The sequence below is a fragment of the Chlorocebus sabaeus genome, chromosome 2 (genome assembly GCF_047675955.1).
Source record: "Chlorocebus sabaeus isolate Y175 chromosome 2, mChlSab1.0.hap1, whole genome shotgun sequence".
Taxonomy (NCBI): domain Eukaryota; kingdom Metazoa; phylum Chordata; class Mammalia; order Primates; family Cercopithecidae; genus Chlorocebus; species Chlorocebus sabaeus.
Window position 1 is genome coordinate 42,308,220 of NC_132905.1, and position 27,610 is coordinate 42,335,829.

Genomic DNA, 27,610 nt, shown 5'->3' on the forward strand with positions numbered 1-27,610 from the left:
GCTTCCTAAAACATGTTCCCCATGTATCAGAATCGCCCTGGGTACTTTCTAAAATGCAGATTCCTGGACTCCACCCCCGGTTTACGGATTCTCTGGGGGTGGAATCCAAGAGTCTGCATTTACCAGTTTTGTTTTTAATTCCTACTAAAAATTGAGAACCACTGACTGCAAGAGTGAGGCAGGTAAATGGAGTTTACAACTCTAAGAAAGTGCATTAACAATTCATACACTTAGCTGGCCGCGGTGGCTCACGCCTGTAATCCCAGCACTTTGGGAAGCCGAGGCGGGCAGATCACGAGGTCAAGAGAGATGGAGACCATCCTGGCCAACATGGTGAAACCCTGTCTCTACTAAAAATACAAAAATTAGGCGGGCGTGGTGGCGGGCGCCTGTAGTCCCAGCTACTCGGGAGGCTGAGGCAGGAGAATTACTTGAACCCGGGAGGTAGAGGTTGCAGTGAGCCGAGATCGTACCATTGCACTCCAGCCTGGCGACAGAGCAAGACTCCATTTCAAAAAAAAAAAAAAAAAAAGTATACACAAAATACTAAGGGAATAACGCATGGGTCCTACAGGGAAGAAAAAGTTCTCTAGAAGTCAGGCTTAAGCAGACAAACTGCAGCTCCGGGACGGATGAAGTCAGGTAAAGGTAACACTCTGTGCAGACATGTAGACAAAACCGAGTGCAGAGTAAGTAACTCGCCTGTAAGTGTTATGCTGCCTGAAGCTGCAGGGAGCGTCTGAGCAGCAAGGTGAAAAACCCTCAGAAACTGGTCGCGCTGCCAGTTTAATCGCCAACCAGTGGCAGCAAGCCCCTTTGTTTCTCGCGCAGTTGGAATTGTAGTCTGGTTTGTAGGCGGAGCTGTGCGCAGGCGCACCTAGAACTAGGTGACCTTGCACATGCGCTGTATATAACACTGAAGCCTAAAGGGAGACGATTGAGGGCAATTTTTCTTCTCTGCTTCCGAAATATCCCTTTCGCGAATCCAGAGACCCTGACCGTCCTCATTTCTGGCGAGGGATCTTATAATTCTCAAAATAATACTCCCTTTCCTTCAGGGCTTCTCTAGTAAGTCGGCTGCCAATACCCAATATGGCGGGAGGCTCTGCGCCGGCGCAGTCTGCCTATAGGTGCAGGACTTGGCGGGGCGGGCCCCTCCCAAAGGGCGGGAGATTGGGGGGCGGGCCCCGCCCCCGTCCCCGGCGGGGCCTTAGCAGAGGCTGCCGCAGCTCCAAAGCTGAGCAACTAGCCGGGCGTCTGCTGGAGCCGAGCGTGGTGAGGTGGGGCCTCAGGGGCAGGCGGGAGGTGCTCGGGTTAACCGTCCGAGGCCCAGAGACCTGCCCGTCTAGGGCGCCTGAGGGAATCCCGTTCGCGCAGCGGCCTCTTGTTACCCGGGCGGGGAACCCTAGGCCCAGAGAGGGGCTGGGACGCGTCGTTAGGGTCGGGGCCCGCTTGCCTCAGCTTACTGCTGCCACCAGTACGCTAAGCTCCAGTCGGCGCCGAAGGAGAGCATCCCGACCCTCGTGTCCAGTAGCCCCAGTCCCGGGTTGAGAGGGCGAGGCGCCGCGCTCTCCCGCCCTCCTGCACCTCTCGCTGTCTGTGTCCTGGCGGCTTTGCACGTGATCTATCCCAGAGCCCAGTCCCACTCGCCACCCAACTCTGGAGCTCCCATTCTTCAGGACCCTGCTGAAGTATCACTTCGCCGCCGCCTTCTCCAGGCGCAGCTGCATTCGCTTCTCGGTTTTTGCACTCGCTGCACCGAGTTACTTTCCCTGCCCCTTGTTGACATCGTAAGCTCCTTCGTTAGATGTTATGCCTTGCCTTTTTCATCTGTAGATCCCAGGGCCTAGCACGTGATGATAATAGTCATGGCTCACTGTACGGAATGGTCACAAATTGTCAGGTGCTACTGAATGCATTACACATAAGGGCCCATTTATTATTTATTTAGAGACGGAGTTTCGCTCATTGCCCAGGCTGGAGTGCAATGGCGCGATGTCAGCTCACCTCAATCTCTGCCTCCTGGGTTGAAGCGATTCTCCTGCCTCACCCTCCCGAGTAGCTGGGACTACAGGCATGCGCCACCACACCCGGCTAATTTTAGATTTTTAGTAGAAACGGGGTTTCTCCATGTTGGCCAGGCTGGTCTCGATCTCCTGACCTCAGGTGATCCGCCCGCCTCGGCCTCCCAAAGTGCTGGGATTACAGGCATGAGCCACCGCGCTGGGCCAAAGGCCTATTTAATCTTTCCAACGGTCCTGTGGGGTGAGATCTTTCTATATCTTCACGTTTTACCCATGAAGAAACTGAGGTACATTAGAAAAAGTAATTTTCTGGGAGTCCCAAAACTAATAAGTGGATGGAGCTGGGAAACTGTCCCCAGGGCATTTGATAACTTGACTAGATTGCCTTTGGGTTTAATGAATGTTTCTTGAATTGATCTTTACTTTGGCCTCGGAAGTTATTGGAGGCTAGGATTGTAATCAGCATTTTCCTGAGAAGGCTTAGAAAGGAGAACTGGTGTTCCCAAATTTATAGAGGTCACAACAAAACCAAGGCTACTGGTACGACCTCTGTTCTTTTAGTTCTACCTTTCTTTGCTCCTTTTCGATCAGAAAGCTGCAGACATAGGTGTCATTATTCCTATTTAAGAAGTGCCCCTCACAAAGCTGTGAGTTCGTAGTCCATGGCTTTAGGTAATGTAATGTCCATGCTTTAGCAGCTAATGTAATGCAGAGAGTAGAATTTGGAATCAGGCTGGGGTTCAGTCATTGCTGTGCCGCTGACCAAGGTATAAGTTATATCCCTCCCCCTACTTTTTTTTTTTGGTGGGGGATGCAGTCTCATTCTGTCACCCAGGCTGGAGTGCAGTGGTGCGATCTCGGTTCACTGCAACCTCCTGTCTCCTAGGTTCAGGCGATTCTCCCACCTCAGCCTCCTGAGTAGCTGGGATTACAGGTGCCCGCCCATGCCCGGCTAATTTTTGTATTTCTAAGAGGGATGGGGTTTTGCCATGTTGGCCAGGCTGGTCTCGAACTACTGGTCTCTAATGATCTGCCCAACTCAGCCTCCCAAAGTGCTGGGATTACAGGTGTGAGCCACCACACTCAGTCTGTTTTTTGTTTTTTAGATAGGTAATAGAGCTGTTAGCATTTTGTAAGACCATTGGTGATAATATGGATCATGTGATCTAATGTCTTATAATAGTCAGTCAGTAATAATGGGCATCTATTATAAAGCAGGCTGTGTTTTAGGTAGGAACTGGGACAGCATTCAGTAAAACAATGCTTTTGTGCTTGTGGAATCTGCGTTTTGGTAAGTATATTACATAATAATTAGATAGGGACAGAAAAAGCATGGTAAGGTAAATAAAAGTACCAGTGTTATGTGGAGAGGTAATAGTTATTTATTTATTTATTTATTTATTTGAGAGAGCATTTTGTCCCAGGCTGGAGTACAGTGGTGTGATCGCGGCTCACTGCAGCCTCAAACTCCTGGGCTCAAGTAGCTCACCCACCTCAGCCTCCCAAGTAGCTGGGACTACAGGTGCATGCCACACAACCAGCAATTTTTTGTTTTTGTTTTTTTTTTTTTTAGAGGTGGGAATCTCCCTGTGTTGCCCAGGCTGGTCTTGAACTCCTGGCCTCAAGAGATCCTCCTGCCTTGGTGAAACCCTGTCTCTACTAAAAATACAAAAAAATTAGCTGGTCGTGGTGGCACATGCTTGTAATCCCAGCTACTCGGGAGGCTGAGACATGAGAATTACCTGAACCGGGGAGGCAGAGGTTGCAGTGAGCTGAGATCATGCCAGTGCACTACAGCCTGGGTGACAGAGCCAGATCCTGTCTCAAAAACAAAACAAAACACTGTATCAGATTACCTTGGAAATGAATGGGGATGGAGAAGAGGTCTGAAGCCTTGGGGTTTCCAAACTTCAGATATTGGGGAGATGAGAAAAGGCAGCAAAGGAGACTGAGTGGGAGAGGCCAGAGGTTGGAGTAGAACAAGAGAGAAAGGCCCCACATGAGATTTAAATAAGGAGCTGCATGGTAATTTAGTTTTTTTGTTTTCAAGAATAAGAAACAAATAGTCTCTGTACACAAATGTCTATACTGTAGTTTCTTTTTCAATAAATACAATGTTTGTGTCCTCAAATATTTTTCAGTTTTTGCTTTAAGTGACAAATTGTATTTAATACCATTCTGCATCTTAGTCCTTGTAGCATTTATGCCTCTATTCCATGTTTAGGTGGTGGTGTTGCTTCTCTTTTAAACTTTATTTAAATACTCCTTTTGTAGTATTTTGGATGAGAGAGGACCAAATATATAATTTATCTCCCTCTTCTGTCACTTTCCACTCCAGGTTCACAGGTGGCTATTGGTCTTTAGTAAGGGTACTGTCTTCCCTGTCTGATTCTTAGCAAAAGTAGGAAGGTAGGTCTTGTTCATTTCTGTACCACCGTGGCAGACTCCTGATACTGAGTTGAAATTCATGAGTGTTTATGGGATAAATTAATGTACCAAATAATCTTTTCCCTTTTCCTGCAGTAATGATAACATTGGCTCAGTGGTTTACAGCTTAGAAGTACAGAGACACTCATTATCTTATTTGAATGTAATCCAATTTGTTACAATTTGCCAGCTACTGTTCTTTTCCCTTTCTCATGCACGTTGAAACTTACCTTCCCTTTGGGGGCTCTGCTAGTTTATTCCTAGCAGATCTGATCCCGCAGTGTGTTCATAAAAGGATGCTGAATTGTGTCTTGAGGAAGCTCAGAATTAAATCTGAATTTCAGAAAGATTCCTGAGATAATTTTTCTCTGTCACTTCCCTTTTATTCTTGTTTTAATAAATTTTAGTTTTATGAGGATTGTTTTGGTTTTAAAAAACAAAATCTTTTTTTAAACTATTTTTTACAACAATTTTAGGGTTACAGAAAAATTGCATAGTACAGAGAGTTCCTGTACACCCTGCACCCAGTCTTCCCTTTTAGTATGGTATATTTGCTATAATGCAAATCTTTTTTTTTTTTTTTTTTTTTTTGAAATGGGGTCTTGCTCTTGTCGCCCAGGCTGGACAGTGTTGGCCAGGCTGGTCTCGAACTTCTGACCTCAAGTGATCTGCCCGCCTCAGCCTCCCAAAGTGCTGGGATTACAGGTGTGAGCCACTGCGCCTGGCCATGCAAATCATTTTTTGAGATAACTGGGACATATAAAAATATAAACAAAATGAAGTTGCTTTATCTCTACAAGCCTCAGTTTCTTTATCTGCAAGATGAGGGGGGTTGGACTAAATTTCTAAATAGCTTTACAATTTTTTAATTATTTGCTAAAGTAATTATATAATTCTAATATAATTTCATTTATTTGTTGAAGTATTACTAATACTACCTTGCCAAATCATGTTTGCAAGTTACTGACAGCCATATCCTAAAAGAAAACTTAATGAGAATTCATGGAACTATGTGTGGCAGGACTGCTTATTAGAGATATTAGGTTGAACTACGTGAAATTGCCATTTTTGTAGGTAAAAAATAATGGGTGAGGCTGGGCTTGGTGGCTCACACCCATAATGCCAGCACTTTGGGAGGCTTGGGTCAGAGGGTGGCTGCCTGAAACCAGGAGTTTGAGACAAGCTCAGGCAACAAGGCAAAACCTTGTCTCTACCGGAAAAAAAAAAAAGAAAAAAAAGGCTTGGTGGCACACACCTTCAGCTCCTCTGAAGACTGAGGCTGGAGGATCCCTTCAGCCCAGGAGTTTGAGGCTGCGGTGAGCTATGATTGCACCATTGTACTCCAGCCTGGGTGACAGCTAGATCGTTTCCCTAATAATAATAATAATAATAATAGGATAATATTAGCAATTTCTTATGGTTCAACCTAATGTTTTGGGATAGGGATTCAACAAAGTGTGAGGGGCCCTTAGGGCCTCATAAACTCCCACTGCATGCAAAAGCCTGGCTCAGCCCTCACAGTACTAGGAGAGTACAGTTCCCCTGAAGTAACTTGGATCTACATTATTGTAGGTAGAGTTGTTGGCAGAAATCCTGGGATAAGAGAACCGTTTCCTGGAAAGTCTGTGCCTCCAACCAGCAGAGAGGGATTGAGCTTCATTGCACTCAACAGAGCCAGCATTTCATAGTACCATGGTGAGTTGGTCACACAGCCTTGGCAAAAAGGCTGAAAAGGAGGGTGTCATAGTATGGGGAAATGTTGTATTACCCTGGTTCATAGGCTAAGAAGAGGCCTGGAGTACTGGTGCCACCAAACCTTTATTGGTGCCATTCTGTTCTTTCTTTATGCACTTTCCTTACTGCCTAGTACAGGCTTTGCAAACTCAAGTATCTTCGGTTGTTCAGGAGGTAATGTAAATTAGTAAGCCGAGTTTTCCTCTATAGTGCTACTATAACAGAAACAATAGCACAGTTGCAATGATAAATGACAACTGAAATATGCTATCATTGTGAGGGAGAGAATCGGTGTGTGTATGGGGAGGCCACGATGAACTGGAGAGCACACGTCCTGTCTAAAGGGGCAAGCACTATTCAACTGTGCCACTGGTTGTTGCCTTATTGAAATATGGGTCAAGCGTCACTAGGTATTCTGATTTTCCAAAGGAACCAGAAATATGGATTTTTTGTACTTTCTCCCAGTGATAAATGTCGGCACCTAATTTGAATGCTTAAAAACTATTATGTGGCCGGACACGGTGGCTCACGCCTGTAATCCCAGCACTTTGGGAGGCCAAGGTGGGCGGATCATGAGGTCAGGAGATCGAGACCATCTTGGCTAACATGGTGAAACCCCATCTCTACTAAAAACGCAAAAAAATTAGCCGGGCGTGGTGGCAGGCGCCTGTAGTCCCAGCTACTCGGGAGGCTGAGGCAGGAGAATGGCGTGAACCCAGGAGGTGGAGCTTGCAGCGAGCCGAGATCGGCCACTGCACTCCAGCCTGGGCGACAGAGCGACACTCCGTCTCAAAAAAAAAAAAACTATTATGTGGGCCACACGATGGCTGAAAAGCGCTAGCAGGGCCCTGATTTGTCATCTCTGGCCCAAGGCTTAGCTCTGCCAGGAGTGAGGCTCACATGGATTTCTTCATTGGACATTGTTGACAACTTACAATGAATTAGACGGCTCCTTCCTTTGAGGCACTTACGGATTAGCAGAGAAAATAGACCGTGATGATGAGATATAGAGTAGACATCAGAACATATGTATTCTCTCTGTGTATATAGCTATAAAAGTGATTAACTCTTTCTGGGTTCATCTGGGAAGACATGAAAGGACATGGCATTTGAGCCAGGATGTGGGAAATCAATAGTTTGGTGCATTAAAGGGATTTGGGGCCCTTGAAATTTCTACTGTATGTGCAGATGTTAGGTTTGCATTCGCTGTATATACCATTTTGTTGATAGGTAGTTGAAAATCCAGATATTCCTTAGCTCTGCTGGTGAGAGTCTTAGGGTTAGTAAAATGAGAGAACTCTTCCCCTGGCCCAGGTTATGGGATAATTGTGTGTTTTAGAGGCCTAAGTAACTCAGAGGTCATGATGCCCTCATTTCTGGATGAGGAAATTGAAAGGGAAGTAGCACATCTGAGGTCACAGAGCCCATTGGAGGCAGACCTTGGAATAGCACCCAGAACTCTTTACCACCATGCCTTCCCCTGTCCTGGGTATCTCTGAAGCTCACCGTTAGGCTGGCCGCCTCTGCTTGTGGTGGCCCATTGCCCTGTTTTAGCCCAGCTCCTGGTGGGTGAGGGTGTTTGGCCATCCTGCTGCTACTGGTTCCTTCTCTCTTTTGGATCCCTTGCCTGAAATGCCTGCCACTCCTTTTCTTTGTCAGATAGACTACTTGTGTTCAAATCTCTCATCAACCGCATGCCAGCTGTGTGGCCTGGCACAAGTTTTTTTTGTTTTTTGTTTTTTGTTTTTGAGATGGAGTCGCGCTCTGTCGCCCAATCTGGAGTGCAGTGGCATGGTCTCAGCTCGCTGCAACCTCCACCTCCCAGTTCAAGCAATTCCCCTGCCTCAGCCTCCCGAGTAGCTGGGATTACAGGAGACTGCCACCACGCCCAGCTAATTTTTTGTGTTTTTAGTAGAGACGGGGTTTCACCATGTTGGCCAGGCTGGTCTTTAACTCCTGACCTTGTGATCCACCTGCCTCGGCCTCCCAAAGTGCTGGGATTACAGGCGTGAGCCACCATGCCCGGCCCTGGCAGAAGTTTTTTAACCTTTTAAAGCCCCAGTTTCCTCATCTATATATAAAGAATTATAATAGTACGTTTGGTGAAGTGTAATGGGAAGGCATTGGAAGGTTTCAAGATTTTTGTAAAAACAAAATGACGTAATGCATGTAAAGTACTTAAAGCAACAGCACGCCAGAAGCACTCAGCAAGTGTTAACAATGATGATGATTCACCCAGTTCACAGCACCCCTGGGCTGGGTTAAGTTCTCTTCCTTTGTTTTCTCATACCATCTTATTATTTCACATGCCACATTGTATGTATTGTAATTGTTTGTGCCTATTTCCCTTGCTAGATTAAGAACACCTTCAGCGATTCATTCAACAAGTGTTTGTGAGCCACTGTGCCAGCAACTAAGGATGCAGTGATAAACCAGGAGCTCTTGGTTTAGTGCAGAGTTCCAAAAGGCATGCCAGGAGACACTAGTCCTGTGAGCTTGTCTCATGGTCAGTTAAATTTGGGGAATGCTGCTCATCATAGTGCCATTCAGAGATGAGGGTCCCTTTTAGTATTTTAAAGGTTCTGAGGAGTCTTGTATATAGTACAAGAACAGTCCTTTCAATTTGACTATGTGCTTTGGTCCCCAGTTCAAGAGGAGGTTGAAGTGGCATGGCAATGGTTAGAGACTCTGCTGGACGTGAACACCCTCTGACTACCTAGGGACCTGTGGGCCTGCCACTTGGTGCCCTCATGGAGACAAGAAACTCTGGGTTGAACAACATGAAGCCCCAGTCACTGCAGCTGGTGCTGGAAGAGCAGGTGTTGGCACTACAGCAGCAGATGACAGAGAATCAGGCAGCCTCCTGGCGGAAGCTGAAGAACTCCCAGGAGGCCCAGCAGAGACAAGCAACCCTTGTGAGGAAGCTGCAGGCCAAGGTGAGGCAGCTGCCCTTTTGAGGAAGGGAAAGAGAACAACCCCCAGAGCTGGGTGCTAAGATGAGATAAGGGTTGTAGGAGGCAGAGCCTTGTGGTGGGATTGGCCTACATCTAGCTTGGTGAGATAAGACCCAGACCTTCTAGCTTTCATGTACAGCTTCTCTTTTGATGCTCACAACTGTTCCACGAGGTACGTATTATATCCTTTTTATTTTATTTTATTTTATTTTATTTTATTTTATTTTATTTTATTTTATTTTATTTTTGAGATAGGGTTTTGCTCTGTTGCCCAGGCTAGAGTGCAGTGGTATGATCACAGATCTCTGCAGCCTCAACCTCCTGGGCTCAGGCAATCCTCCTGCCTCAGCCTCTCGAGTATCTGGGACCACATGTGTGCACCACCACTTTCGACTAATATTTCTCTTTTAAAGATGAAATTCACAAGGGTTAAGTTAGTTATCCAGGTTTCCTCACCTAGTCTAGAGCCAAAGCCCATGATCTTGCCTCTATAATATAAAAGGCATATAGAAAGTATTATTTATTTATTTATTTATTTATTTTTGAGATGGAGTCTCGCTCATATAGAAAGTATTATTTAAATGCCCAAATAAGGCCAGGCGTGGTGGCCCATGCCTGTAATCCCAGCACTTTGGGAGGCCGAGGTGGCTGTATCACCTGAGGTCAGGAGTTCGAGACCAGCCTGGTCAACATGGCAAAACCCTGTCTCTACTAAAAGTACAAAAATTAGCTGAGTGTGGTGGCATGTTCCTGTAATCCCAGCTACTCGGGAGGCTGAGGTAGGAGAATCACTTGAACCTGGGAGGCGGAGGTTCCAGTGAGCCAAGATTGCGCCCCTGCGCTCCAGCTTAGGAGACAGAGCGAGACTCTATCTCAAAAAAGAAAAAAATGCCCAAATAGAAACTATAAGATGTTATGGCCTTACCTTAATGTCACCACCCAGTTCCCCTGTTCATAGCAAGTTTGCCTAAGATCTTCAGGGGCATTTGCTTTGGGCTGTTTGTGCCAGCTGTGTTCATTGCCCAGGGCCTGTTCTTTTTGCCACAGGTGCTGCAGTACCGGAGCTGGTGCCAAGAGCTGGAGAAGCGGCTGGAAGCCACTGGAGTGAGTGAGGCTGAGCTCTGTGTGCCCCCGGGTCCTCAGTGAATATACTTGTTAGGTTTCATTTGTTCACTGAGGGAGGTTGGAGTGTACAAGTGAGGTGTTTGGTAGAAGTCTCTCTTTCTCAGCCTCTGAGAGGTTTATCACACTGATATCTTCATTGGACCTAACTGGCCTGTCAGATTCCAACCCTTGGTTCTCAAAGGACAAAATGTAAATTAGATTGGAAGGAGTGTGGGATTAGTGGGAAGAAGTGCATGTTTCGCTCAGCAGGTGTCAGTGTTTGTCTTAGATGCAGGCCTTTGCGAGCCTGCAGCACATTGCAGCAAAGGGATGTCTGTGCTATTAGAACTGGCTTTGAAAAACCCATTTATTTGCCTTTGTTCCAGCTCCCTCTCAGTACCTCCTCACATTTTCCTCAGAAAAGTTCTCTCAGAGGAAGGAAAGAACCAAAACTTATTGAGCATCTTCAATGCAGGCCAGGCAGCATGAGGCACTGTCATATACAGATGGTCCCCTGCAACTTAGGATTGTTGCAAGTTTTCAACTTTATGATGATGTGAAAGCTATGTGCATTCAGTATGCTCCTTGGGTTATGATGGGGTTACATCTGGATAAACCCATTGTTTGGGGTTGTTTTGTTTGCTTGTTTGGTTGGTTGTTTTGAGACGGAGTCTTACTCTGTCACCCAGGTTGGAGTGCACTGGTGCAATCATGGGTCACTGCAGCCTTAGCCTCCTGGGCTTAAGCGATCATCCCACCTCAGCCTCCCAAAAAGTAGCTGGGACTACAGATACATGCCTCCACACCTGGCTAATTTTTTTATTTTTTGTAGACACAGGGTCTCTCTATGTTGCCCGGGCTGGTCTCAAATTCTTAGACTCAAGCAATCCTCCCACTGCTGGTATTACAAATGTGAGCCACTGCGTCCGGCCCAAACTCACTGTTAAGTTGAAAATATCATAAGTTGAAAATGTTGGCTGGGCGCAGTGGCTCACGCCTATAATCCCAGCACTTTGGGAGGTCGAGGTGGGTGGGTCACGAGGTCAGGGGTTCAAGACCCACCTAGCCAGCATGGTGAAACCCCATCCCTACTAAAAATACAAAAAATTAGCCGGGCATGATGGTGCCTGCCTGTAATCCCAGCTACTCGGGAGGCTGAGGCAGGAGAATCATTGAACCCAGGAGGTGGAGGTTGCAGTGAGCCAAGATTGCACCACTGCACTCTAGCCTAGGCAACAGAGCTAGACTATCTCAAAAAAAAAAAAAAAAAAGAAAAGAAAAAAGAAAATGTCATAAGTTGAAAACACATCTTTAACTTACGTTCAACTTATGATGGGTTTATGGGATGAAATTCCAGCATAAGTCAAGGAGCATCTGTAATTGTGTCTCTTAACCTGCATAGCAACTTTCTGAAGGGAATGATATCGCTTTCATTTTGTAGCTGGAGACACTGTAGCTCCAAGAAGTTAAGTGACTTCCCATGCTGGGTGTGGTAGCTCATGCCTGTAATCCCAGCACTTTGGGAGGCTGAGGTGGGTGGATCATTTGAGGCCAGGAATTCAAGAACAGCCTAGCCAACATGGCGAAACCCTGTCTCTACTAAAAATACAAAAATTAGTCAGGCATGGTGGTGGGTGCCTGTAATCCCAACTGCTTGGGCGACTAAGGCAGGAGAATCACTTGAACCTGGGAGGCAGTGGTTGCAGTGAGCTGAGATTATGCCATCGCACTCCAGCCTGGGCAACAGAGTGAGACTCTGTCTCCAAAAAAAAATGAAAGACGTTAAGTCACTTCTCAAGGTCAAACAATTAGTATAGTGGAAGTTAAGGCCATTAGTGAAAGATATATCACTTCTTAGGTTGAAGATTCTTTTTACTACCAAAGGCCGTCTTTCAGGAGAGGTCATCATTTTACTTTTGGAGTGAGGGATGCAGTGATTGAGAAGAGAAGCATATTGCTAACAAAGGGGAGAAAGAATAAAAAGAAAATGGACTGCCATGGAAGGGAGCCTCAGGGAACTGGTCTGAGTAGTGTTCTCTTTGGAGGTAAGTAAGGCTTGTCTCTGTCTGGCGTAGGGACCAATCCCCCAGAGGTGGGAAAATGTGGAGGAGCCAAACCTGGATGAGCTGCTGGTCCGACTGGAGGAGGAGCAACAGAGGTGATGGACCCTAAACTTTCTGACCTGGGTGATTGGCCAGCTGATGGAAAAGGCTGATGGGAACCCTCTGCCCTGAGGGCTAATGTGGATTAGAGCCATGGACTTCAGCCGTAGCCCTCTAATTCCTGCAATGGAAATTTCAGTGGTTGCCATCTTACTCCCAGGAGGTCCAAGTGTTGGACCAGACCTTTATTTTTTACCCCCTTTTACCGTTCCCCAGTGCAGGTGTGAGAGTCTAGCAGAGGTGAACACCCAGCTTCGACTGAACATGGAAAAAGCTGACGTGGTGAATAAAGCCCTTAGGGAAGATGTGGAAAAATTGACAGTGGACTGGAGCCGGGCCCGGGATGAGCTAATGAGGAAGGAGAGTCAGTGGCGGATGGAGCAGGAGGTAGGAAGAATGGGGACTGGAACTGCGAGAGGAAGGCTGTGCATTCTGGATGCTGCCCTGGTCAGTACTGGAAGGGGTTAACTTCAGGACTTGGATGGAAACTGAGCTGTTGCTGTTAAAGTACCTGACCATCCTTACCTGTGCATGCTGGCAGCCTCACCCTTCTTGGGCCTTCAGCCTAGACCTGCCACTACCTGCCTAGTCTAGGTTCTGTTGGGAGGTAGCATGACACTCATAGCAACTCTTCCTGCAGCAGTGACGAGCTTAGGTTTTCAATGGATCTGAAAGCTTACTGACTCCTGGTCTGGAGGTCTTGCATATCTAGATGCTAAAGAGGTAGTTATGAAACTGAATGGGAAAGAAAGAGCAGTTATGGACCCTGGGGAATTTTCAGGTCCCAGCTGAAGGAAACAAATGTTTCCTGCATTTTTGCTTTGTGCTCAGTGGTTTATGTATATCATTGACTCCTCCTTAGAAAAGTCTGTGGTAATAGATCCCATTTGTTAAGCAGCTACTGTGTATCCTTTTCTAATCTGGCCCAGAGTAAGGCAATGTACCATCCTAGGCTCTCTGACCTCTCGAATCCCACTGCCAACTTCATTAAACCCTTCAGCGTAACCTGGATAGATACCCGTTCATAAACTATCTTCTGTAAGTCCCTCCTTCCTTTCCTCAGTAGTCAGGAGGAATCCAAGACTCTTGTGTTGGCAAAAGATAGCCCTCTGACTTTGGGTATGACCTGGGTTTCTGAACACACAGTTCTTCAAGGGCTACCTGAAAGGGGAGCACGGTCGCCTTCTCAGTCTATGGCGGGAGGTGGTGACATTCCGACGCCACTTCCTGGAAATGAAGTCAGCTACTGACAGGTCAGTGTGGGGAAAAGAAGGGAGGAGGTTTGCCCCCACCAATTCTGGACTAATAACAGTGGGCTGCTATAGAAGCAGCATCAGCTGTGGGGGTGGGGGAGTTGGTGGTGTTGGAAGCAGATGATTTTTCCCAGCCCTGCTTCTCAGGCTTCACTGGGCCTGATCACCACACTCCTTCCCTGGTTCCTAGTGGAGTCTGCTGTTTTCCTTGCTTGTACTCAGAGATTTGACGGAGCTAAAAGCTGAGCATGTGAGGCTTTCAGGGTCCCTGTTGACCTGTTGTCTGCGCTTGACTGTGGGAGCACAGTCTCGGGAACCCAACGGATCTGGAAGAATGGATGGGCGGGAGCCAGCCCAGCTGCTGCTGCTACTAGCCAAGACCCAGGAGCTGGAGAAGGAAGCCCATGAAAGGAGCCAGGAGTTAATACAGCTGAAGAGTCAAGGGGATCTGGAGAAGGCTGAACTTCAGGACCGGTGAGATGGCCTGGGGTCCCAGGAAGGGTTTGCTGAGAGAGAGCCGACTCCTTTAGAGGGTTAGGGACAGGCAGGGGAGATGCTAGGAACATTCCTACCATGGAGGGGGAGAAGATGTGCCCGAGGGAATCTGCTTTGAAACCTGATGCCACAGTTGGGTCTTGTACTGACCTCTGCCCTCAGCCTGTCTTTCAGCCCAGTTTCTCTCCTATTGATGTACAGAGCTAGCTATCACTCCGTCCTCCATCAACACCAAAGTACTTGCCATTCCCAGAACAGCCCAGCTCTTTCCCTTCCCTGTCTTTGCACCTGCCAACTTTAGTCTGGAATGCCTCCCTCCCTTCTCTCTCTGCCTTATCCTCTAAGGCACAGTTCAAATATTACCTCTTTTTTTTTTTTTTTTTTTTTTTTTTTTTGAGACGGAGTCTCATTCTGTCGCCCAGGCTATTGTGCAGTGGCATGATCTCGACTACTGCAACCTCTGCCTCCCGGGTTCAAGTGACTCTGCTGCCTCAGCCTCCCAAGTAGCTGGGACTGTTTACAGGCGCATGCCACCACACCCTGCTAATATTTGTATTTTTAGTAGTTTTACCATGTTGGCCAGGCTGGTCTTAAACTCCTGACCTCACGTGATCCACCCGCCTTAGCCTCCCCAAGTGCTGGGATTACAAGCATGAGCCACTGCAACTCGCCGAAATGTCACCTCTTCTATGAAGCCTTCTCTGACCTCGGTAGCCTACTAAGTTACTGTGCCCCTGTGGTCTTTTGACCTCTTATTACAGCATTGATCTCATTGATGATTTAGTTTCCCCACCTTCTTTTTTTGGTTAGGCTGTTTTAATTTTTGGATTATAATGAAGTAGGTTTTTAAAAAATAATGATGTAGAAGGGCAGGGAAATGAGCAGAGAGCCCCACTGAATCTCAGGACAAAGTTCATATACGCCCATGACGAGGGTTGTGTCTTCACCTGTTGGAGGTACATATATAAAATGCAGGGCTATTTTTCGTTTTTGCTTTTAGAGGCACTGAGAAGTACAAAAGCAGAGACCAACTCTTAGTAAGTTTTGTATTTCTAGTGCTTTGTACTTCACCTGCCGTATACTAGACACTCAATACATTTTGTTTCTTTGTTTTTTGAGACAGAGTCTAGCTCTGTTACCCAGGCTGGAGTGCAGTAGTGTAAACACAGCTCACCGCAGCCTTGACCTGCTGGACTGAAGCAATTCTCCTGCCTCAGCCTCCAAAGTAACTGGGACTACAGGCACGCACCACTATGCCTGGCTAATTTTTTAATTTTTTTGTGGAAGTGGGGTCTCGCTATGTTTCCCAGGCCAGTCTGGAACTCCTGAGCTCAAGCAATCTTTCCACCTTGGCCTCTCAAAGTTCTAGGATTACAGGTTGAGCCACCGTGGCTGGCCAATGAATGTTTGTTGAGTGATGCAATACTTAGACAAATGACCATGCAGTGTGCTAAGGTTCTTAGAGATGGTATAGAATAAAATTATTAAGACTTTTGCTGAGCCAGGAGGATCACTTGAACCCAGGAGTTTGAGACCAGCCTGGGCAACATAGTGAGACCTTGTCTCTACTAAAAGTAAAAATAAAAAAATAGCCATGTGGTGGCATGTGCCTATAATTCTAGCTACTTGGGAAGCTGAGGCAGGAGGATTGCTTGAGAGTGAGCTATGATTGCACCACTGTACTCCAGCCTGGGCAACAGAGCAAGACACTGTCTCAAAAAAAATTGGAGGCCAGGCGCGGTGGCTCAAGCCTGTAATGCCAGCACTTTGGGAGGCCGAGGCGGGCGGATCACAAGGTCAGGAGATCGAGACCATCCTAGCTAACACCGTGAAACCCCGTCTCTACTAAAAAAATACAAAAAACTAGCCGGGCATGGTGGTGGGCGCCTGTAGTCCCAGCTACTTGGGAGGCTGAGGCAGGAGAATGGCGTGAACCCGGGGGGCGGAGCTTGCAGTGAGCCAAGATCGCGCCACTGCACTCCAGCCTGGCGCACAGAGCAAGACTCTGTCTCAAAAAAAAAAAAAAAAAAAAAAAAGGAAAAAAAATTGGAAAAAAAATTAAACTTTTATATAGCATTCATTCAAGAAATATTTATTTAGCCACTCGCATGATAGCAAGCAGTAAGCTCCAAGTATAGTGTTAAGTGTTTGGTGATTTTGCTGGACCTTGAGATTAATATCAAGAAGGTTGAACATAATCTTCCCCAAATTGCCCTTCCTTTTTCCCTATCAGAGTCAGAACCTCGGGCTGGAGGGACCTTGGGACTATCCCATGTGCAATTCTGATGTTCTTATTGGCTTCAGGGTGCTTGACTTCAAGATCAAGCGAGGCCTGGAAGGGCCTGGGCCAGGGCTTTCCTTCAGCTCTCGGGCCCCCAAACACGTGTTCCAGCCTTGAGATGTGGTAAATCCCTGCATGTGTCTGAGTGGTTTTTTGCTCCCCCTCTTCAAGGCTATAGCATCATGTGGTATTCAGGGAGTGCAGAGGGGCTAGGGGTGCCTAAGGGATTTGGGGGAGGCTGCAGTTGGGAGTGGCTGGGGTTGGGGCTGGGGTGTGCTGCATTGTAGCTCTGTCTACATCCATGGGCTGTTCTGGTGACAGTGCTATGCTATGCTCTTTAGGGTGACTGAGCTCTCTGCTCTGCTGACCCAGGCTCACAAGCAAAATGAAGATTATGAAAAGATGGTAAAGGCTCTGAGAGAGACAGTGGAGATCCTGGTACGTGATCCTTTGTTCTGGAAAGGAATTGGTTGTGGGCTTGTAGGTTCCTTGTCCCTTATGGACAGATAGTACAGGATACCAGTTATATATTCTGTGATGAAATCCTCTAAAGCTAAAAAATAAATTTTGGCTGAATCTGAAAATTAATTAACTCATTCATTTATTCATTGAATAAATATTATTGACTGCCTACTATCCCTACTGTATTCCTGGGGAAATTGCAATGGCATATATATGCAGTGTGTCCTTACCAGAGAATTGACGCATACCTTCAGAGACACATTGGCAAATTAGTGAGTTACCAGGAAGTGGATGTGTGGAGAGATTTAAAATCTAGTCACATGGGAAACAACTGAGAAGTATGGCAGTGTTTAGCCGGGAGAAGAAAGAGCTTGAGGCCCTTTGAAGGCCCTTGAAGACATGATAGCCACCTTCACATATCTGAAGGACTGACACTGGGAAAAGAGAGTTTATGAAGGGCCGGGCGTGGTAGCTCACGCCTGTAATCCCAGCACTTTGGGAGGCCAAGGTGGGCAGATCACCTGAGGTCAGGAGTTTGAGACCAGCCTGACCAACATGCAAAAACTCCATCTCTACTAAAAAAATACAAAAAAATTTGCCGGATGTGGTGGCGCATGCCTGTAATCCCAGCTACTCGGGAGGCTGAGGCAGGAGAATCGCTTGAACCTGGGGAAATGGAGGTTGTGGTGGGCCGAGATTATGCCATTGCACTCTAGCCTGGGCAACAAGAGTGAAACTCCGTCTCAAAAAAGAAAAAAGAAAGGAGAATTTACATATTTAATGTTTTCCAGGGCAAAACCAATGTCAATAGCTAGAAGTTAATAGGGGAGTAGATTCTGGCTCACAACTAGAACTGTTCAGTAGTTGAACAGCCTGTCTTGTGAAGGAGTGAGGTTTTGGTCATTGGCTTAACATCTGCCAGGGATGTTATCAGAGGGATTCTCTAAGGTTGGATGTTAGAACCCTCCAGCTTAATACCATGTTTAATCTCTACAAGTTTTCAGATCTCTGATTTTAGGTAGCTCCCGAACCCCTATTCAAATGCACACCCCTAGTCTTCTCATCCAGGCTGAGATCAACAGGGATTGTAGCTTTCCGATTCCTTTTTTTTGTTTGTTTTTTCCAGGAATTTGCCAATTCAGAATATCCACGGGGCTCAGATAATATAAATAAATGAAGTGGGTTCAGTTGTAAGAATTCTGGTTTTCTAGTGCTGTTGTATTTAGTTTTCAAGACTGCAGGGGTCACTTGAGCTCAGTATTAAGGAAACTATGAGGAGTAATAGGGATTGTGAGACCCTGAATAATAAATGTCTCATCTAGAGGAGGCATCCACCATTCAACTTCAGTGAATCATTTCCATGTAGGAATGGGGGCTGGGTGTGGCCCATTTGTTAACTTTTTGGAAGAAGCCAGAAATTTATATTTTTATGTAAAATCTTTCCATTTATAAATGTTGATTCAAATTTTGTATAAGCCAAATAAAACATAGTTGCAAGTCTGTGTCTTCAGGCCTTCACTAACACAAATAGGAAGGAAGAGAGGAACTCTTGAGTCTTCAAGATTATGTCTAGCTTTAGGGCTAGAGGTTTCTCTGGTTTAGCATTAGGTCTCAAGCATCCATTTACTATTCAGAGACAGCACCCATCCCCTGTCTAATAATAGCTTACATTTATTGAACATTTGCGTTGTTCCAGACACTATGTTGAATAATTTACATGCATTTTTAATTTAAGCTTCAAAACAAGTAGTTGCTGTTACTTATTTCTATTTTGAAGAAAAAGAAGCTCAAAGAAACTGTTGACTATGGTTACCAACATAGTAAATGATAGAGCAGAATTCTAATCAGTGAAGTCTAATTTGGAACTCGTTATCACTTAATCTAAACTTGTAATCACCACATCACATTGTCTTCAGACTCTTCGGGCAACATATTAGCATTGATGTATGGTCAGGGAAAAAGTGGGGCTGATAGAACAGACAGAATTAGACTCTGGTTGTTTGGGGTCCTGGAATAATAAATTCACTTTTGATAGTTTGACTCTGAGGCTCTATTCTGTTCCCTGTTCAGGAGACAAATCACACAGAATTAATGGAACATGAAGCATCCCTTAGTAGGAATGCCCAAGAGGAGAAGTTGTCTTTACAGCAGGTGATCAAGGATATAACCCAGGTACTGGGAAGCCTCCTGTTCATGGTAACCAGGTTATGCCTCTACTCCCCAGGTCTCTATGTCCTTTCAGTCCTGTCTAGATTTCCAGTCTCTGAGGTTCGGGTGCTTAAAGTCTTGTGGGGATGAGTTTTGTGCGTTTGAAGACCAGAACCCTAAGAGATAGCTAAGCATTCGTGTCTTAGCACTACCTGATGGGACAGGCCCTCTTTCCTGTTTCTAGCTACAGTTCTCAGGCTGGAGGCTAGATTCTGGTCTTCAATATCTCAATCGTTTCTTCTTTCATTTCCTCATTTATTGTTACCTCAGACAGTGTTCTAGCCTTGTTGCTAGTCCTAGACTTGGGTGACCAAAGGTGGAGAGTTGAAGGAACCAGACTTTTATGCTCTCGGATACTCCCCTCCTTCCCCCAAGGGAGAGGACCTGAGAAGGAAAACATCAGGTTTGTCCAGGCTACAGGGTTAAATCCCTGTATAGACTCTAGGCTTTGGTCAGTAGGGTGGTGACCTTGCTGTATTGGGTTTCAGGTCATGGTGGAAGAAGGGGACAATATAGCCCAAGGCTCTGATCATGAGAACTCTTTGGAATTGGACTCTAGTATCGTTTGCCAGTTTGATTACCAGGATCCAGACAAGGCTGTTACTCTGGTGCGTTCAGTGCTGACTCGGAGACGCCAGGCTGTGCAGGTAAGAACCCTCAGCATTCCCCCTCAGTCACAGGGGTGTATGTCTAAACTGGTTTGTGCCCCAGGTACCTCCCTAGCCTATACTATCCCTTTTACTTTGTTGACCAGTCATGAGGTGTTTTGTCAGTATCTCAGAGTGAATCTGCCTGTGTCTGCTGAATTGTGCTTGTGAGTAGCAGGCACATTCTCCACGCCAATGGCGTGCTTCACTTTATGTACAGTCTTTGCATAACACTATGCAAAGATTGGGAACCAGAGCTCTGGGAGATTATTGGGTCAATGTTCTCCAACTCTGAGAGTCCTAGGCACACTTACCACTCCCCCATGCCACTGTACATTTGGAGATGACGAACTCTAAGAATCTAGAGCCACAGAAGCCCAGTGACCTCTGAGGGACTGTCTTCTTGAATAGTTGCATCTCCCTTCTCAGCTTACTTTTGTTGCACCATCCCCCAACCCCCTTCTCCAGCCCTTCAGGGTTCTGAAATCCCTCCTTTGCTCTTGCTCTTCGTCTGGTTTCTCTTGCTCTCCCTCCACAGGACCTAAGGCAGCAGCTTGCAGGCTGTCAAGAGGCTATGAACTTGTTGCAACAGCAGCATGATCAGTGGGAGGAAGAGGGCAAAGCCTTGAGACAGCGGCTGCAGAAGCTTACTGGGGAGCGAGACACTCTGGCAGGGCAGACTGTGGACCTCCAGGGAGAGGTGGACTCTCTCAGCAAGTGAGCAGATGGGCTATTCATCCCACCCTCCCAGCCTGGTCTCGGTCTCAGTCATCATCCAGCCATTTACCCACCCCCATCAGGTTTTTGGGATGCTGATCCTGTTCTCCCTGAGACTTGACTGTTTTACCCTGTTTCCACTTGTTTCTCCAGAACAAGCTTTGGGGGTTGGAGTCTTTGTGATGATAAAAATGTTTCACACTCAAAAGGGAAGATGGGATGTTGAAACAGGGTCTTTTGACCCTGTAATGCCTGCTTCCAGAAAGAATTTTAGGTCCCACGGTCTCTGCTCATCTCTGATTCCCTTCTTCCAGGGAGCGAGAGCTGCTGCAGAAGGCCAGGGAAGAGCTGCGGCAGAAGCTGGAGGTGCTAGAGCAGGAGGCATGGCGCCTGCGAAGGGCAAATGTGGAGCTTCAGCTGCAGGGGGACTCTGCCCAGGGCCAGAAGGAGGAACAGCAGGAGGAGCTGCACCTGGCTGTCCGGGAGAGGGCGCGTCTGTAAGTGAGACCAGTCTCCTCCTCGCTGGGGCCTGGTCTTCCTTCAATTCTACACCCTCCCCTCCTACTCTCCTCTCTTAGAAAGTAGAGTATGTAAAACTCTGGCATGCAGTGGGTTCAGATTAACTTGCTGCTTCTTCCTTTGCAGAAAGATGAATATGGAAAGTTCATGGTTGGTTAAGTCTTAGTTGATCACCCATATGGGATGAGACACTGAGGGGGATACAGAAATGAATAAGACAAAAGCCCTGATTTCAGGGAACTTGCCAGAAGACAGACAACTAACTGTGACATGAGGCTGGATGAAGTATGAGTTAAATAGAGTTTCAGACTAAGTCCTTTGGGAGCACAGGAGTGACAGCTAATTATTGAGCACTAGGGAATGTTTTATGGAGGAGAGAGTAGACTCTGAGCTGGGCCTTGACCTATTTGGTTAATAGAGAGTGGGAGAAGAGCTCAAGGAATAGATTAGCACAGAAAAGGAGGCAGCAAGGTTCATGGCATGTTCAGAGTGGGCTGGGCTGGCTAAAGGGTAAGCCTTACACAGGGAAGTAATGGGAAATGCGCTAGCTGGTCAAGAAAGGGAAATCCAGAATCAATGGCCCCAGCTAATCTGTAAATTCCCCTTTATGATGTCACAGAAAAAGCAAGGACTTTGAGCTGGGCAAAAGCTTCGTTTGAATTATGGCTCTGTCACATGGACAGATTATTTGTAGAATGATGATGATAATATTTACCTTGAAGGGTTGCTGGGAAGATGAGAGCAATGTTTTGGAAAATGCCAGCATAGAACCTGGCGTATGGTAGGTCTTTTTTTTTTTTTTTTTTTTGAGACAGAGTCTCGCTCTGTTGCCCAGGCTGGAGTGCAGTGGTGCAATCTCGGCTCACTGCAAGCTCCGCCTCCCGGGTTCACACCATTCTCCTGCCTCAGCCTCCCAAGTATCTGGGACTACAGGCGCCCGCCACTGCGCCCGGCTAATTTTTTCTATTTTTAGTAGAGACGAGGTTTCACCATGGTCTCGATCTCCTGACCTTGTGATCCGCCTGCCTCGGCCTCCCAAAGTGCTGGGATTACAGGCGTGAGCCACCGTGCCTGGCCGTATGGTAGGTCTTTAATAACTGGGAGCAGGGATATATCTTCATCTTTGCTGTATTTCCCTCCTCTCCTGTGCCCCAGTTCCTTGTACCTGGTAGTCATGAATAGTGGAAGCTTGAAGGGCTGTCGTAAGGGTCATGACTTGTGCTAAGAATGATCTCCCTGTACCAAGGAGAAGGGCAGACAATCCACAGAGATCGTAATATGTTTTTAAATTTATTTATCTGACTTGATAATACATTTATATGATTCAAAAGTCAAAACTATTTTAAGGCTAGGGACCCCTGTAATTCCAACCCTTTCAAAGGCCTTAGTGGGCGGATCCCTTGAGGCCAGGAGTTTAAGACCAGCCTGGGCAACATAGTGAGACCTCTATCTCTACAGGAACAGCAAAAAATTAGCTGAACGTGGTGGCATGTGCCTGTAGCCATGGCAGGGTGAGATGGGAGGATCACATGAGCCCCCAGGAGTTTGAGGCTTCAGTGAGCTAAGAAGATAGAGAGAAGTCTCACTCTCATTTGTGCTTTCTCCATCCCATTTCCCTTCCCCCTTTAGGCAACCATTTTAGTTGACTTCTTGTTTATCTTGCCAGTGTTCCTTCATGCAAATATGGGCATATATTCTTTCTTCCCCCGCTTTCTTGTATAAAAGGTAGTGTATTATGTATATACTGTTCTGCACCTTGGTTTTTTTTCACTTGACATGTCTTAGAAGTCTTTCCTTATCAGTGTTTATAGACCATCGTCATTCTGTTGCATAGCAAAGGTGATTAAATTCCTGTTACCTTTGGGGTTACAGCCCATCCCTAAGAGTTCCTCTAGACTCCTCTCCTTCCCATCTTAGTCAGGAGACGCTGGTGGGCCTGGAAGCCAAACAGTCAGAATCACTCAGTGAACTGATCACTCTTCGGGAAGCCCTGGAGTCAAGTCGCCTGGAAGGGGAGTTACTGAGGCAAGAGCAAACGGAAGTGACCGCAGCGCTGGCTAGGGTGCGTGGCCTTCTCTCCTCACTTGCTGGGTGGGCGGCTTTGAAAGTATGTTCCCATGCAGCCTGCCTCATTCTTCACCTTCAAGCCAGGATCCCTCATCTTTCCTCAGTCATTAGTCTGCTTCTGGGTTCTCTATCTTCCAACATACCCTCTATATTGGAATTAGAATGGGTTTTCTAAAGTATAAACCTGGTTATGTCAGTCTCTTAAAACCATTCAATAGCTTTCTAGCTCTGTGGTGCCACATCGAAACTTTTTGTCGGGTGCCCCAAACTGTGTTTTAGCCTCCCCTTCTACTGCAAAACCCTTCCTAAACATCTCATATCCTTTGCTCCTGCCACAGAGCAGTAATTGCCTTTTCAGTTATTCCATGTTCTTTCATGACTCCAATACTCTGCATATACTTTTCCCTTTCTCTGCACTACTTCTTTCCTCCTCCTTTATGCTCAAACTCTTCCTCATCTCTCAATTCCCAACTTAATCATCAACTCCTCTACCAAGCATATTTGACTCTTCCAAACTATATTAATATTTTTTTTGAGTTCCCAGAGCACTTTGTGCTTACATTTTCTGTGGCGTCATTACAATCATAGTCATTTCTCTATCCTAACATTGGTATCTCTATACTGTGAGCTCCCGTCTTACTGCTTAATGAATGAATCAAGGGAAAACTTGTTTAGAATGCAGGAGAGGGAATGGAGTATTAACTAATCTCGTACCAAAAAGCAGCAGTATTGGGAATGTGAACTGTTCACTGTTCCAGGAAAACTGGAAATATGAAACTCTTTAACCCTCTGTTTTTTAGGCAGAGCAGTCAATTGCAGAGCTGTCGAGTTCTGAAAACACCCTGAAGACAGAAGTAGCTGATCTTCGGGCTGCAGCTGTCAAGCTCAGTGCCTTAAATGAGGCTTTGGCCTTAGATAAAGTTGGGCTGAACCAGCAGCTTCTCCAGGTGAGCAAAGATTTTCCTGGTCCCCAGGGAAGGGCTGGGCCCTAACTGAGGGCAAGACAGATCAGCTCCCAAATGTAGGTCTGAAATGAGCAAAAGGAACATTTACAATGCAGAGGAGAGCAAATACTGTAAGGATTGGGCTTAGCCATTATAAATATTCCCCTCCCACACCTCTAGCAGAACCAGCTCTGGGCTTTAGGGTAAGTCACTAAGGTTGGGAAGGGGCCCATGTCCTCTGGAAGGAAGACTAGGTTTTGGCTGGGGTTTTCTTGAGATGGATTCTCTGTCACCTAGGCTGGAGTGCAGTGGTGTGATCTTAGCTCACTGAAGTCTCCATCTCCTGGGTTCAAGCAGTTCTCCTGCCTCAGCCTCCTGAGTAGCTGGGATTACAGGCATGTGTCACCACACCTGGCTAATTTTTTTTTGAGATGGAATTTTGCTCTTGTTGCCCAGGCTGGAGTGCAGTGGCACGATCTTGGCTCACTGCAACCTCCGCATCCCAGGTTCAAGCAATTCTCCTGCCTCAGCCTCCCGAATATCTGGGATTACAGGCATGCATCACCATACCTGGCTAATTTTGTATTTTTAGTAAAGACAGGGTTTTACAATGTTGGTCAGGCTGTTCTCAAACTCCTGACCTCAGGTGATCCACCTGCCTCAGCCTCCCAAAGTGCTGGGATTACAGGCGTGAGTCACTGCACTTGGCTGTCCCGGGCTAATTTTTGTATTTTTAGTAGAGATGGGGTTTCACCACGTTGGCCAGGCTGGTCTCGAACTCCTGACCTCAGGTGATCCATCCACCTCAGCCTCCCGAAGTCCTGGGATTACAGGTGTGAGCCACCATGCCTGGCCAAAGACTAGGTTGTTAATTCTGTTGGGTGAGATAATAGCAATCACCAGAAAAGAATCTGCTGAAGATCCTAAATCCCAAAGAATCTTTTCTATAGGTTACAAATTTAACCTATAATTATAGTGATGGAACCTCCTTGCAACCTCTGTTTCCTTGAGTGTTTTCTATTCCATTATTCTGAATTATTTGAGAGCAGGATTTTGCCTTTCATATCTCCATCCCCAGCATCCAGCCCATCTAGTACCTGGAATATAGGCACTAGATCAAATGAATGGATTTTCCCCCCATCTTATAAACACTCCTTTGTTCATCTTTGGAGAATAGATTCATATCCCACTTGGATTTCAGTCTTAGCATTTGATTCCTAAACTAATCATTTGTCTTTGATGCCTATACTCCCTTCCCTTTTTGGCTAGTAGTTAGAGGAGGAGAACCAGTCTGTGTGCAGCAGAATGGAGGCCGCAGAGCAGATGAGGAACGCTTTGCAGGTAGACCTGGCGGAGGCAGAGAAGAGGAGGGAAGCCCTGTGGGAAAAGAACACTCACCTGGAGGTTCAGCTGCAGAAAGCTGAGGAGGCTGGGGCTGAGCTGCAGGCAGATCTCAGGGGCATCCAAGAAGAGAAGGAAGAAATTCAAAAGAAACTAAGCGAGGTAAGAAGGCAAAATGGACACCATCACATTTAGGTGTAATACATGCTCATTATAAAAAATTAAAACACTACAGAAATTATCTGGAAAGTGAAAAAGTCTTACTTCCTAGAAATGATCAGTGTTACTAGTTTGCAGTATATCTTCCAATTTTAAAAAAAGAATGCCTATAAGAATTCTTCACTGAGGCTGGGCGCAGTGTCTCATGCCTGTAATCCCAGCAGTTTGGGAGGCCGAGGCAGGCGGATCATAAGGTCAGAGGTTCGAGACCAGCCTGACCAACATAGTGAAACCCTGTCTCTACTAAAAATACATAAATTAGCCTGGTGTGGTGGCACGCACCTGTAATCCCAGCTACTCAGGAGGCTGAGGCAGGAGAATCTCGCTTGAACCTGGGAAGCGGAGGTTGCAGTGAGCCGAGATCGTGCCACTGCACTCCAACCTGGGCAACAGAATGACACTCTGTCTCAAAAAAACAAAAAGAATTCTTCACTAATTCTCCACTACTTCACACCACCCAGTTTAAATTAGAAGCTTCTCCTTATACTCTGATAGCACTGTATGCTTATTTTAACCACCACATTCCTCATGCTATAATTATCTGTTTATATGTCTTCACCATTAGACCAAAAGCTCTTTGAAGGCAAAGCTATGTCTTAGTTGTTTTTATTCCTCCAGCTTTTAACATAGTGCCTACCACATAACAGGGACTGAGTAAATTTTTTTCCTGAGCCAGTGAATGAACTGGCTCAAAGGTCATCTTTCTCCTCTACACAACCTCTCATTGTCCTAATAATTGTACCGATTCTCCCTTCACAGAGTCCCTTTCTCGGGACATTGATGACTTTCTTCCTAGTATTATGTGTGCATCTTCTCAAGACTAAAACCTCCTTAGGGGCAGGTGTCAAGCTGTCCCTAGCACAGGGTCTTGCTCACAGGGGAGCATTCTTCCTGGGCTGGGGGATCTGTGGGCTGATCAGGGAAATAGATAAATGCCGCATGCTATTGGGTAAGCAATCCAGGCTCACAGAGCTGGGTCCAGAATCTCTGAAGAGCCAATGACCCTAACCTGGTGGTAGCGGCCCCAGGGGGAATCCAGGCTCTGCTCCATCTCTCACCACATTCTTCTCCTCAGTCACATCACCAGCAGGAGGCAGCCACGACTCAGCTGGAGCAGCTACATCAGGAGGCAAAGCGACAGGAAGAAGTGCTTGCCAGGGCAGTCCAGGAGAAGGAGGCCCTAGTACGAGAGAAAGCGGCTCTGGAGGTGCGGCTGCAGGCTGTGGAGCGCGACCGGCAGGACCTCGCTGAACAACTCCAGGGGCTCAGGTAGGGCCCAGACTCAATTCAGCCAAGCACAGAGAGCTTTGCAAGGCAAAGGCGTGAAGCTAAGCTCCCTGCCGTAAGTATGTAGGTCCTAAATTGATTATGAATTTATAATTGCCCCCCTAACTTCTCCAGGTAGCCAGTACTTAGAACCCAACTCCTCTTGAGGAAGGGTAAGGGGCTTGATGGGTAAGAAACTCTTCTGATTCCTGAACCTCACAGCTCAGCCAAGGAGCTACTAGAGAGCAGTCTGTTTGAAGCCCAACAACAAAATTCTGTGATAGAGGTCACCAAGGGGCAGCTGGAGGTCCAGATTCAAACTGTCACTCAAGCCAAGGAAGTAATCCAAGGTGAGAACCCAACTGGGATGGGGCGCACTCCATTCCATGGAGATGTCGAAGAGACAGGAAGACAGTGGGAGACAATTAGAGGTCCTTCTCCAGCAGGGTGCAGGTCCTCTGAGATGAGAGTTGCTCATGAGGTCAGGGGAGAGGGAGAGTTTTATTAGGTAAAAGGAGGAGGCAGAGGCCTGATCCTGTCCCTGGCATGTTAGGGGAAGTGAGGTGCCTGAAGCTTGAACTGGACACTGAACGGAGCCAGGCAGAGCAGGAGCGGGATGCTGCAGCCAGACAGCTGGCCCGGGCTGAGCAAGAAGGGAAGACTGCCTTGGAGCAGCAGAAGGCAGCCCATGAGGAGGAGGTGAACCGGCTCCGGGAGAAATGGGTAAGTGGTCGATGTGGCCGGGGATGGTCTCCCTTCCATGAGTGTTCCACCTGCTGCCTCTTG

General features: G+C 46.7%; 1 protein-coding gene across 9 annotated transcripts in view; it reads left to right on the top strand.

Annotated features, from left to right (window-relative positions):
- The first annotated feature begins 1,178 nt into the window (after positions 1-1,178).
- Positions 1,179-27,610, top strand: part of CEP250 (centrosomal protein 250) — a 62,422-nt gene continuing 35,990 nt past the window's right edge. For 3 of the 9 annotated variants that reach the window (XM_007963232.3, XM_007963262.3, XM_037995017.2), the window contains exons 1-20: positions 1,179-1,280; positions 6,024-6,146; positions 8,833-9,121; positions 10,187-10,243; positions 12,319-12,401; positions 12,627-12,792; positions 13,552-13,658; positions 13,881-14,132; positions 16,387-16,557; positions 16,776-16,872; positions 18,967-19,068; positions 19,593-19,751; positions 20,290-20,468; positions 20,783-20,965; positions 22,905-23,049; positions 23,855-24,001; positions 25,271-25,501; positions 26,634-26,827; positions 27,047-27,174; positions 27,378-27,547. In XM_007963232.3, the coding sequence (XP_007961423.3) occupies positions 8,936-9,121; positions 10,187-10,243; positions 12,319-12,401; positions 12,627-12,792; positions 13,552-13,658; positions 13,881-14,132; positions 16,387-16,557; positions 16,776-16,872; positions 18,967-19,068; positions 19,593-19,751; positions 20,290-20,468; positions 20,783-20,965; positions 22,905-23,049; positions 23,855-24,001; positions 25,271-25,501; positions 26,634-26,827; positions 27,047-27,174; positions 27,378-27,547 (2,757 nt within the window). In that variant the 5' untranslated portion in view covers positions 1,179-1,280; positions 6,024-6,146; positions 8,833-8,935. Of the gene's footprint in view, positions 1,281-6,023; positions 6,147-8,832; positions 9,122-10,186; positions 10,244-12,318; positions 12,402-12,621; positions 12,793-13,551; positions 13,659-13,880; positions 14,133-16,386; positions 16,558-16,775; positions 16,873-18,966; positions 19,069-19,592; positions 19,752-20,289; positions 20,469-20,782; positions 20,966-22,904; positions 23,050-23,854; positions 24,002-25,267; positions 25,502-26,633; positions 26,828-27,046; positions 27,175-27,377; positions 27,548-27,610 lie in introns of those variants that run through there. The other 6 variants (XM_007963240.3, XM_007963291.3, XM_007963282.3 and 3 more) reach the window with 6 other exon arrangements.